This window comes from Esox lucius, chromosome 21 (genome assembly GCF_011004845.1).
Source record: "Esox lucius isolate fEsoLuc1 chromosome 21, fEsoLuc1.pri, whole genome shotgun sequence".
In the NCBI taxonomy this organism is placed as follows: Eukaryota; Metazoa; Chordata; class Actinopteri; order Esociformes; family Esocidae; genus Esox; species Esox lucius.
Window position 1 is genome coordinate 2,283,603 of NC_047589.1, and position 13,211 is coordinate 2,296,813.

General features: G+C 41.0%; 1 protein-coding gene across 1 annotated transcript in view; it reads left to right on the plus strand.

Annotated features, from left to right (window-relative positions):
- The window catches only part of si:dkey-192l18.9 (F-box/LRR-repeat protein 7), a 66,612-nt gene extending 53,773 nt beyond the window's left edge, over nt 1-12,839 (plus strand). Inside the window, exons 3-4 of the mRNA XM_013139545.3 lie at nt 5,137-5,736; nt 11,749-12,839. Coding sequence (XP_012994999.1) covers nt 5,137-5,736; nt 11,749-12,485 — 1,337 coding nt within the window. The 3' untranslated portion in view covers nt 12,486-12,839. The remainder of the gene's footprint in view (nt 1-5,136; nt 5,737-11,748) is intronic.
- The last annotated feature ends 372 nt before the right edge of the window (nt 12,840-13,211 follow it).

Genomic DNA, 13,211 nt, shown 5'->3' on the forward strand with positions numbered 1-13,211 from the left:
CAAAATGAATGCCTATGGATATAAATTATGAGTGTCTGAAATATTTTCTGGTTATGATATTGTTACAAATATTACACTCACGTATTAAGTCTACACATTCTTGTCATTGAACTTTTTCTCCCTTCTCCAGTTTTCTAATATACAATCGTATCTATGGCACAGTGTCGTTGCAACAATTCCTTGATGTTGCCCTGATGAGGCAGAATAGAAGATCACAGAAAGCTTTCTTCAGGCATCCCCACCAAGCCCTTCTGCTTATTTTTACACTACACTTCAACCTGGAATGTGGGTCAATGCATTGAGGGCCTCAGTTAGCTTTGCAGGCTCCAGAGCTGTCTGAGGGAGACACTACAGTGCAATGAGGTCAGAAAATCCCAGCTTTCAGTGACCAGTTGCACCATTCAGTTGCACCATCCAAAGCATTTACCCATCCATTCATTAGTTATATATTTAAAATTCTGAGCAATGTTATAGATTTAATTTATTTACAGTGAAGTGGTAATATAAACATGAAGGTTAGAGCAACTAACACCATCTTGAACTATTTGCACAGACATGCAAAATCTGCAATTTATTTAATTTCAGATTGAACTATGAACGTTTCAACTAGACCACTTTAAAATAACCCACATCACCACAAGTCTGGCTTTTGGGGATGCATCCAACTCAGTCATCTGTACATGTTGTTTAATGTTCTGTAGCTCACATATCTAGTTGAACTCACTATGTATAGACCACCCAATATGAGAAAAGGCAAAGTACTCAAATCCAGACCAAGGCCAACACAAGTCCCTGAAAAACACCACCTTCAAAGCTTCGACATTAAATTAGATATTTGACTGTGTGCATTGTGTTCATTCAAATCCAAAAGAAACTGTGGAATAACACTAAACATCTGTTCAGGCACTTCCATGACTAGTATCCGTCGGCATCAGAAGTCCCAGAAGTAATGTAATTTTTGGTACATATGAGAATTTCTGTAAGCCATTCTAATGAATATTGCAGCGTTTACAGTTTGAGATATTTTCTGAAACTTTTGTTAGAGTCGAGTTTTCACTTTGTGTTTTAGCCTGGTATCATTGTCAAGATGTTCCCCATAGGGCCTGTCTGGGTATGTCATTACAACCTGGTGAGGAGTCAGTGTGATCAGGTCAGGTCTGGAATACAAATCTACATGACAAACTTCAGGAGGGTAGCTGTCTGTCTTCCAGTCTGTGCTTTGCTTGCAGACAAATCTACTTGACAGGCATTAGTGGGGTCAATTTACGTTTGTCATGCAGCCACAGGCATATGTATAGATGTAGGATTTGAATTTGATCATCCTATCGAATAACTTTCTGCAGGAAAATTTAAATGTGCCAATATATATTAATATCCATTAATTATAATCCACATAAATCTTTGTCTGTCTCCATTTTACCTCTAAATCCCCTCCAAATTTGGACAAAGCCTGTGCTACTATTTAGTTCTATAGCTACATGATATATTACAATGTAGAGACTTTTCTTCAATGCAGCTTTTTGTAAGCTTGATTTCAGACATCCCATTACATTGTACAACAAGCTGCCGTGTTTGATTTGTGTTGTTCTCCCTCATAAAGAACCAAAGGCTAGTCATAACCAAACACTAATCGTAGGAAGAACATTTGTTGGACATTGGGGAATCATTTATAATAATCAGAAAGGAATAAAATGGTAAAAAACCTTTACACACTTTATTATATATTTTTTGGTGTATGAGTCTCAAAGCTGGGAAAACTGAGATGAAACCCTGTCATCTTTCCCCTGTTACTCCCTCTAATCACGCAACTGTTAATGTCCCAGCCAGGCGCTAATATCCTCAGTTCTAGATGATAATGCCTCCTGGCTTTGAGAGCAGGACTGTTAAGTTGACATCATTCTTAGGGACTACAGTATGTTCAAAGGGCATTCTGATTACAATCACTCTGTATAAACACTTTCTGAGAGGGGATGGGATGCTTTTAGGAGTGACGAGGCAAGGGGGTAGCATTGGAGGCTCTCAAGAATAAAAGTTTATGCTCCAAGGCCAAAAGGTAGGTGGGGCATCTCCTCTCCCACAACACTGTGATGGGATCCAGCTTGCAGCTTTCCACAGCTGTAGCAAGCTCCTACAGCCTCTAACTCTCAGTGGCAATCATTGTAAATCTGCAGTCAGGAGGGCCTCAGTGTTTTAAATAGGGCCAACAATACAACACCAACCACAGCACCCTAACCACTGCCTTTGAGAGGAGCAAGTTTCTCTGATGAAGAAGCACTCTGACCACTGTAAGTGCATGCAAGATAAACTTGACACTTTGTTTTCACAAGTATCCTAAAACACAATAGTGAGATCCATGACAACCTGATAGTTTATGTAATCCACTGATAATAGAGAGCATGGTACTATTGTGTCTAAAGTTTTAATAGAAGCCAGTGAAGCCAGGTTCCACATACTGTACAGTACTCTCTCAAGTTTTGAACAATGACAAATTGGCCACAATATTTTCAGTGTAAATGAAGACAGTGTCCGACCAAAATGTAATAGCTAAATGTTCTTTGACAATGAGATTATTGACAAACGGCAAATGACTGAAAGGGCACTTTTTTCCCAATCTGCAAATTATTCTCGCTTGACCAAGAAGTATTGGCACCCTTCATGAAAGGTGACTGCAAAAAAAAACTAAAAACAATGAGTCATATTTTGGGCTCAAACATAAGGGGGAGCCATATACTTTCATTTACAGTACAGAAATGTCTCAATCACAATATATTTTGTAAAAACCTCCCCTGGAACGGATAACAGCAATGAGCCTCTTCCTGTAAAGTCTCACAAGGTTGGAACATACTTTTGGAGTGATCTTGGACAACATTTCACGATCCTTGATAGTCTTGTTTGTGCTTGTGGACTGCCCTCAACATTGATTTTGTCATCCCATTAACATTTCTGTTTCGATTTGGAGTTTCCAGGTTTTGGGCTAGAAATATCCTGGTACTTAGTGGAATTCATTATTCCATCAATCTTAACACGAGACCCTGGAACACTAGTAGCAAAAACAGCCCCAAAGCATTAATGATCCCCCACCATATTTTACTATGTCAAGTGCTTTTCCTTGTATGCAGTCCATTTTTGTTGCCAATAATGGAGTGCATGGCCAAAACGTTTTTTTTTTTTGTGTAACTGACCAGGAGAGACAATTGCAATTGCAATTGTAGTTCCAATAACACTTGGCAAAGTTCAGGTGCTGCAATTTGTCGGTTGGGCTTTCCAAAAAGGTCATACCGAGATTCCACTAGACTGTACAGTTCTGAAATTTAGGTATTTTCAACTGTTTATGTAATTTACTTGTCCTTTAATTGATCTGTGTAGAACAACAACCTTCTGTCTCCTTTCAGCTGACAACTCTTTGGTTTTACCCATGATAATGGATGACAAAGGGATTTTACATGTATGTAACCTCTTATAGGTGCTGGTCATAAAATTTGAATATCATCAAGAAGTTGATTCATTTCAGTAATTCCATTCAAAAAGTGAAACTTGTATAATGTATACATTCATTCCACACAGACTGATATATTTCAAGAGTTTATTTCTTATTTTTGATGATTATAACTGACAACTAATGAAAACCCCAAATTCAGTATCTCAGAAAATGTGAATATTGTGAAAAGGTTCAATATTGAAGCCACACTCTAATCAGCTAATTAACACCTGCAAAGGCCTTTAAATGGTCTCTCAGTCTAGTTCTGTAGGCAACACAATCATGGGGAAGACTGCTGACTTGACAGCTGTCCAAAAGACAACCATTGACACCTTGCACAAGGAGGGCAAGACACAAAAGGTGTTCACAGAGCTCTGTGTCCAAGCACATTAATAGAGAGTCGAAGGGAAGGAAAAGTTGTGGTAGAAAAAATTGTACAAGCAATAGGGATAACCGATTGTGAAACAAAACCCATTCAAAAATGTGGGGGAGATTCACAAGACACAGCATCAGAAGCGTCTCGTCTGGGCTAAAGACAAAAGGACTGGACTGCTGCTGAGTTTTGTTCTCTGATGAAAGTACATTTTGCATTTCCTTTGGAAATCAAGGTCCCAGAGTCTGGAGGAAGAGAGGCGAGGCACAGAATCCACGTTGCTTGAAGTCCAGTGTAAAGTTTCCACAGTCAGTGATGGTTTGGGGTGCCATGTCATCTGCTTGTGTTGGTCCACTGTGTTTTCTGAGGTCCAAGGTCAACGCAGCCGTCTACCAGGAGGTTTTAGAGCACTTCATGCTTCCTGCTGCTGACCAACTTCATGGAGATGCAGATTTCATTTTCCAACAGGACTTGGCACCTGCACACAGTGCCAAAGCTACCAGTACCTGGTTTAAGGACCATGGTATCCCTGTTCTTAATTGGCCAGCAAACTCACCTGACCTTAACCCTATAGAAAATCTATGGGTATTGTGAAGAGGAAGATGCGATACGCCAGACCCAACAATGCAGAAGAGCTGAAGGCCACTATCAGAGCAACCTGGGTTCTCATAACACCTGAGCAGTGCCACAGACTGATCGACTCCATGCCAGGCCGCATTGCTGCAGTAATTCAGGCAAAAGGAGCCCCAACTAAGTATTAAGTGCTGTACATGCTCATACTTTTCATGTTCATTCTTTTCAGTTGGCCAACATTTCAAAAAATAATTTTTTGTATTGGTCTTAAGTAATATTCACATTTTTGGAGATACTGAATTTGGGATTTTCATTAGCTGTCAGTTATAATCATCACAATTAAAATAAATAAACATTTGAAATATATCAGTCTGTGTGTAATGAATGAATATAATATACAAGTTTCACTTTTTGAATGGAATTACTGAAATGAATCAACTTTTTGATTATATTCTAATTTTATGACCAGCACCTGTATATATACACCCCAGGGTAACAGGAACAGGTGAAATGCATCAATACAGTTTCTGAAAACTGAGCTCTACTAAATTGCTCAGAATATCATAACAGACACCACATTGTTTGTTTTGATTTTAAATTTTATTTTGTGGTACAGTTATTTTCAGTATCTCAACTGGTTGGTATGGAGGGCAACCTTGATTAAAGATCTCCCTTTATTTTTGTTTTCTTTCTCCTCTTTCTCTCTTTTCAGACTTGGAACATAGCACAAGGACATTGAGCACCCCTAGTCCAGGCCTCATCCTGGCCTCAAAGTCCCAATCTCCAGCCCTGTCTATCAACGGCCACGAGACAACCTCCCCTTCTGGCTCTTCAGAGGCTGTTGCAATAGTGCATACCCAGCCAGGCACACAGACACACTCCCACCAATCAAAAGGACACCATTACGCCCCCATCGACCTCCTCTCTGACCACACACTCCTGCAGATGTTTTCTCACCTGCCTACAAACCAGCTGTGCCGCTGTGCACAGGTGTGCCGCCGCTGGTACAACCTGGCTTGGGACCCTCGGCTGTGGAACACTGTACGACTGACAGGCGAGCTGCTCCATGCTGACCGCGCCCTGAAAGTGCTGACACATCGACTATGTCAAGACACCCCCAACGTGTGTCTGACCCTGGAAACAGTGGTGGCCAGTGGCTGCCGGAGACTTACTGACCGAGGCCTGCATTTGGTGGCCCAGTGCTGCCCAGAGCTGCGCCGCCTAGAGGTGGCAGGCTGCTATAACATCTCCAACGAGGCTGTATTCGAGGTGGTTTCCCGTTGCCCAAACCTAGAACACCTCAATGTCTCAGGTAACCACGGGAGGTCGGGTACCAGCCCCGTTTTTGAATTAATCATTAATCAGCTTAAATGCAAATGTATATTCCCCAGGAAGGCCTGAACTTGTATCTCTGACTGTACTGGCAATTCTAAAATAAAATTGCATTCGGGAAGGATGTTTGACAAGCTTCTTTACATATCACAAAATATGTTCTTCACAAAATGGTGAACAAAGTTGTAATTTTAGACTTTTTATTAGATCTATACTGCATGCCTCATGCAATACTCTGTGATCTACAGTATGACCTGTATGTAATACATACAACATTATGGTGTCATTGTACGCCATATAATGTGCTCTAAAAGTATGGCTTATGTCTAGATTCTGAAAGTGGAATATTTACGTTAATTAAGTCAGTAAAATGTCAAGAGCTGGTGTCAACCAGACATGACCGATTCATAGTTTGGGAAAGGAGTGGCGTCTATGCATGCATCACACATATGTGGACTTTACTTTCAAGAGTAATTCCTTTCAGTCCTGCTTTTTTTATAAAAGCTGGGAAAAACATTAAAGGAACAGGGAAGCTCTGCCAACCGTTGGGTCCCTTGTGGGAGATTAAAGGCCTACTTAGCTTTGAGAGTAGGACTCCTTTAACTCAAGAGAAGCATGACTAGTCTGGTGCTTTCATTAAGGAAGTGGCACCAAAAAACTTTGACTAGGCTTTAGTGAGCAAGAAAAGTAATTGCCGTTAACAAGAGGAAATAGATTCATTTGTTGTGAAAATAGACTTGAGTAGTTGCAAGAGTAGTCAAATTAAGATCCATTTATTTTGCTAGAATTGATTGATATCACCATTTGCAAATGACAACGCTTCTTATAAATAGTCCCCCTATTTTATGACATTGAAAGCATTGGGACTTACTAGTGTATTGTCCACATTAAGTAGTAAAGTATTTGGTCACAACCTTAGCATGCAATAATGGCCTGCAAGTCTGCAACCCATTGACCCAACCAGACGCTGGGTAATTTCTCTGATGCTTGTCTACCAGGCCTGTACAGCAGCAGTCTTCAGTATTTGTTTGTTTTGAGATCTTTTTTCTAGTGTCTTCTTGAAATGAAAAGTGATTAACTGGAGATTGACTCTGCCCATCAAGAACGTACCACATCTTGACCCTGAAAGCTGTATAGTTGCTATGTCAGTGTTATTTGGGTCATTGCCTTGCTATTTGATTAATTCCCATCAATTAATTTTGAGGCATTTGCTTGTACTTTAGCAGTGCATTTGTTTTTGTATGCTTCTGAATAACTTTTTCTGTTGACATCTGAAGATACATCCTCAATGAAAACGAGTGACCCAGTTCCATAACTTCCATACATACATGACCACATTTAAGTAGCCTGGTCATTCACTTATTAATAACATTTACATTTTTAATAATGATTGGTATGATGTGTAATACACTGTAGATTGTAAAAATAATGTACTACTAGTTAAATATTTGTCACGCTCTCTGCTGAAACACAACCCTACCTTAGATCACCACCTCATCGACCTGTCTGACCACGCCCCTCATCACCAGAATACTAATTACCTGTGTTTGTCACCATCTGTTTTCAGTCAGTCACCATATCTGTTCTGTTTGTTTTCACCTTTTCAGTCGGCAGGTATTGTTTATGTCATACAACTTACTGAGACGTTTTTGCTACCATTCCAAGTATCTACTGACCTGCTGTGCGTGGCCCTTGACCCCGAGTTTTTGGATTTGGTATTCAATAAATCTTGGAGCGCTCTGCGTTTGGATCCTTAACCTGTTGCCATGTATTCATGAAAATATTTTAATGAGGCCCCGTCTAAATTGTGGACTGTTTATACTTTCTAAGTACTTTCTCAATGTTTTGCACTCAATGTAATTTCTTTCAAAAGATGGAGATGCCTTTGGTAAACATTTCAGCAGTGACTGTTGCTTCTTGAGGTCTTGTTAAACCCAGAATATTGCACAATTTGGTTTCCTGTGTGCGTGCTTAGTTCATACAGTTCATGTTAGAGTTGGGAGTTTTGGTTTGTGAAGTCTCAATCCTCAAATGTAATCTTGCAGCCAAAGCCCCACCAGTAAAGCAATGAAGATTTAAACATCACTTTTGCTCAATCCTGGTATGTCCAAATAATCAGTGACAAAAACCCAAACACAGGAACTAATGTTGCTGTCTATTAGCTACTGCCAAAGCAGAAACTACTCTCCCTTGGTTACAAAACATTCAGTTTACAAGAGAATCAAGAGAAAAACAGCAGTCCTCAGATTGCTTTACGAATTAAGGGAACACATATCTAAATAGATTATATTTTGATAAACTACTATCTCATTAGATTTTAAATTGTCACTGCCATGTTCCAAGACTTAAGCACTGGAAGCATTTAAAATGTTTAAACCTCAATCACATATCAGTATATGAAGAAATAAAATTAGTTTGGCCCGCTGTTGTGTTTACATGTCGGCCTCAAATACATTTTCATACATCATAATCTCACTTAATCAACTTGTCACAAAGTTGTTTGTTTCACAGCCCTTTTTGTGCTATCAAAATAGTTAATTCATAATACGTATGTCATAATATATGGCTAATAACACACACTAACAGCCTTATAAGCTGATTATACAGGTGACTTAACAAGAATATTATCAACAACAAAAAAAAATCCCATTACAATAAATCGTCAAATTTATCAGAAATACATTGCAGACAGTGTTCATTTTAGGAACGACTATTGTAGCTGGAAACGGCAGATTGTTTTTATGGAATATCTAAATAGGCGTAAACGTACTTTCTTCTGAAACTCTGAAATTAAAGATCTTGTACAACGCTGTGTACTACTCTCTTCACAGAACAGCTCAAACTGGCTCTAACAAGAACAGAAAGAGTAGTGGGAGGCCCCTGTGCACAACTGAGCAAGAGGACAAATACATCAGTGTCTAGTTTGATAAACAGACTCCTCACAGGTCCTCAAATGGCAACTTAATTAAATACCCTGCTCTAAAAAATTAAGGGAACACATAATCATGACAATATAACGCCAAGTCAATTAAACATCAGCGATATCAATCTGTCCAGTTAGGAAGCATAAGCGACTGTTTTGGTGCAAATGAAAGTGACAACAGGTGCACTGAAGAGGCAACCGCAAGACAACCTTGAAAAAGGGAATACTTTTGCAGGTGGTGGCCACAGACCACATTACTCTCTCCTTATCCTTCCTGATTCTTCTCTAGTTTGGGGTTTTGCTAGTGTCCTTGTCACTACTGGTAGCATGAGACGGTACCTGCATCCTATTCAGGTTGCGCAAGTTGTCCAGCTCCTCCAGCATGGCACATTCATACTTGCTGTCGCAAGAAGGTTTGCTGTGTCTCCCAGTACAGTCTTGAGCATGGAGGAGATACTAGGAGACAGGCCGTAGAAGGGCATCAACCCAGCATTAGGACCGATATCTGCTCCTTTGTGCGAGGGGGAACAGGAGTAGCACTGCCAGAGATCTACAAAATGGCCTCCAGTGGGCTACTGGTGTGCATGTTTCCAACCAAACTTTCAGAAACTGACACCATGAGGGTGGCATGAGGGCCCGATGTCCTCTAGTAGGACCTCTGCTCACAGCCCAGGACCGTGCAGCTCTATTGGCATTTGCCAGAGAACACCATAATTGGCAGGTCCGCCCTTGTTCCTCATTCTTATCACAGATTAGGGCAGGTTCACATTGAGCACGTGTGACAGATGTGAAAGGATCTGGAGACGCCAGGGTGAACATTATGCAGCCTGCAACATCATCCAGCATGACCAGTTTGGTGGTGGGTCAGTGATGGTATGGGGAGGCATATCCTTGGAGGGTCGCACAGACCTCTACGTGCTAGCTAAAGGTACCCTGACTGCTGTTAGGTACCGGGATGAAATCTACAGACTCATCGTCAGTCCTTATGCTGGTGCAGTGGGCCCTGGGTTCCTCCTGGTGCAGGACAATGCCCGGCCTCATGTGGCCAGAGTGTGTAGGCAGTTCCTGGATGACGAAGGCATTGATGCCATTGACTGGTCCTTAAGTTCCCCAGACCTGGATCTAATTATGAACCTCTGGGATGTTATGTATTGGTGCAGCCGGTGCTGCCAAGTAGTGCCACAGACTGTCCAGGAGGTCACTGATGCCCTGATCTAGGTCTGGGAGGAGTTCCCCTAGGACACCATCCGCTGTCTCATCAGGAACATGCCCTGACATTGTTGGGAGTGCATTCAGGTACATCGGGGCCAAACACTACTGAGTCACATTATTAGTTGCTGTGATGGAATTCAGTTGGAACAGCCTGGGATTTCAATTGAGTTTTTGTTCAGCCCTCACTGGTGATTTGGTGATTTTGGTGTCCCTTGACTGTTATCTTCTTACAAAATGACTGTTGTTACGTCCTCCCTCCTCCATTCTCAATGACTTACACAATGTACAGTAAAGATTTTGATCTTTAATAGATTTAGTTAATTGAGACCTGATGTTATTTAGGCATCTCCAGGATGTCCAGTCTGTGTTTCTTTGCCCATCTTAATCTATTCTTATATAGGCCAGTGTGAGATATGGCTTTTTCTTTACTACTCTGCCTTGAAGGCCAGCATCCTGAAGTTGTCTCTTCACTGTTGATGTTGAGACTAGTGTTTTGCGGGTAGTACACAGTGTTTTGTACTGCTCCCTTCACAGTTTCTTGGAAATTCTTGCATGTAATAGCCTATGTTTCTCAGAACAACAATAGACATATTTGTTTCTTGCCATTTTGAGCCTGTAATCAAACCCACAATTGCTGATGCTCTAGATACAGAATTAGTCTTAATCAGCACAATAATCTTCAGTCATGCTAACATCATTGCAAAAGGGTTTTCTAATGATAAATTAGTCTTTTAAAATGACTTCACAATTCCACTTCACAATTATAGCACTTACAGTTAACTGGGGAAGATCTAGTAGGGCATACATTTCACAATTGACGCATCCTATGACATGTTTAAGGTCACTGAACTCTACACTATGACCTCTATACTAAACTTATATGCCAATGTTTGTCTATGCAGATTTGGCTATGTGTTGTATTTTATGCAAATGTGAGCAATAAGGAACAGCATCTAGTCTCAGCATCTCTGTGGATTAAAACTGCCATAGATAAAATACAATTGTGTTTGTAGTTCATAGCTTATGCCGGCCCATAACATAACCCCACTACCACCATGGATCACTTAGTTCACATTGTTGTGAACTGAGTGATCATCACCAAACTGCTCACCCACATTACCATATTTTCTGCAATTTCCTTTCAATCTATGGCACAGTTAAAACCAAGATTTATTTGTTAAGAGCAGTTTTCCCCAGCATAGCAGTGTCCTTCGAAGGTGAGCAATTGTCCACTGAAATGGTGTATGACGCTGAACTGCAATTTGCTCAAGACAATGAGTACGCAGAGGAGCTTCCCAGGAATGCTTCCTCACGTTTTGAGCAGACGTTATTTGCTTGTGTAAGACCACACTTTAATGTACTGTGTGGGTGGCTGTTCTTAACTTATCCTGCAGGTGAAGAAGACAAATGTTGAAGTTCTCTTCATGTGGTTACACAGGGTCTGCAGTTGTGAGGCTGTTTGGACATACTGACAAATATTGTAATGAAACCTTGAAACCTAATGTCTACCTTAAAGGGATAACAATGTAGATAATGAAATCCAGTTCTAACATTAACTTGTATTGAAGAATTTAATTAATGTTGCTCTACCGTAGGTACAGTGCCAATCCAAAGTTTGGACACCCTTACCCATTCACTAGAATGGACTGGCACATTATGTTTCCCACAGTTCCAAAAAATACTTGTACATAATCGATTCATTTTTTAATAAGGAAGTCAAGTGTACTATACCACAATGAGAACTGTCAGACTATGAATTGTTTAAATTTACTTAACTTATAGACTAATATCAATAAACATTATATGGCTTCTTCAGTATTTCATTTGGTAATAATTACCATACTCCTGTTTCTCCAGGCTGTTCTAAGGTGACCTGCATCAGCCTAACTCAGGAGGCCTTAGTCCAGTTCCCTCTACTTCACGGCCAGCAAATCTCCATCCACTACCTAGACATGACTGATTGTTTCTCCCTGGAGGATCAAGGCCTCCGCACCATTGCCTCCCACTGCCCCCGCCTGACACACCTCTACCTGCGACGTTGCACACGTCTCACCGACGAGGCCCTTCGCCACCTGGCCTTGCACTGCCCTTCGGTCAGGGAGTTGAGCCTCAGTGACTGCCGTCTGGTGGGGGACTTCGGCCTGCGTGAAGTGGCGCGCCTGGAGGGCTGCCTGCGCTACCTGAGTGTAGCCCACTGCAGCCGCATCACCGATGTGGGGGTGCGCTACGTGGCTCGCTACTGCCCACGCCTCCGCTACCTAAACGCGCGTGGCTGTGAGGGCCTTACAGACCACGGCCTGGGTCACCTGGCCAGGAGCTGCCCCAAGCTTAAGTCGCTGGATGTCGGCAAATGCCCGTTAGTGTCAGACAGCGGGCTGGAGCAGCTGGCTTTGTACTGCCAGGGCCTGAAGAGGCTGAGCCTGAGGGCATGTGAGAGCGTGACTGGCCGAGGACTGCAGGCCATAGCTGCAAACTGCTGCGAGCTGCAGCTACTTAATGTACAGGACTGTGAGGTTTCGCCAGAGGCTCTGCGATTCGTTAGGCGCCATTCCAGACGTTGTGTCATTGAGCACACAAATCCTGGGTTCTTTTGAAAGGTGTATTAATGGATTCATCTTTGATGGAAATAAATATGTTTATATTCCCGCTCTGGAGTTGACCAAGAAGAGGGTTGTCAGGACTAATTGGGAATTGTGTGCAATATCCATGTGTGAATATTTTATTTGCATGGTTGCTAATAATTCTGTTCTTTGTGAACACTTACATGGAATGTATTTAACATATTTATCTGTAAAAAGGGAAAAATGTTGGTATTCCAAATTGGTATTTCATTTGTGAAGTAACATTTCCTATGCTAAAACTGGGTACACATTAATTTTGAATGCCTTATCAAGTCATATTTCTCACTTAATTCCATTGATTTATTATAGATAGGTCATCGCCATGAGGATTTTATACCTTTACTTTTATGAAATAAGGTATTCTAAATCAAATCACTATGAATGTATCATTTGTTAGCTAACAAAATGAGCACCACATCTGATAACTTCTTTAAACTGTGTTCATACCTACTAAGACTTACAAAGTTCAACCTATTTTAGTACATGTATATTTTTTTGTGTGCATTTGCACTTTATCAAATGTAATTGACAATCGCTTATATTGAGCTTAATGATATCATGTGTCTGACAATTTCCCTTACAATGTAAAGTGTATAGACTCTCTGGACAAAAACATTTGACCAAAACGAAAGGATTAGAACAAGAACTTGTTGCTGCTACAATTATTCTAATGGCTATGTAATAAACAAGACTTCAACC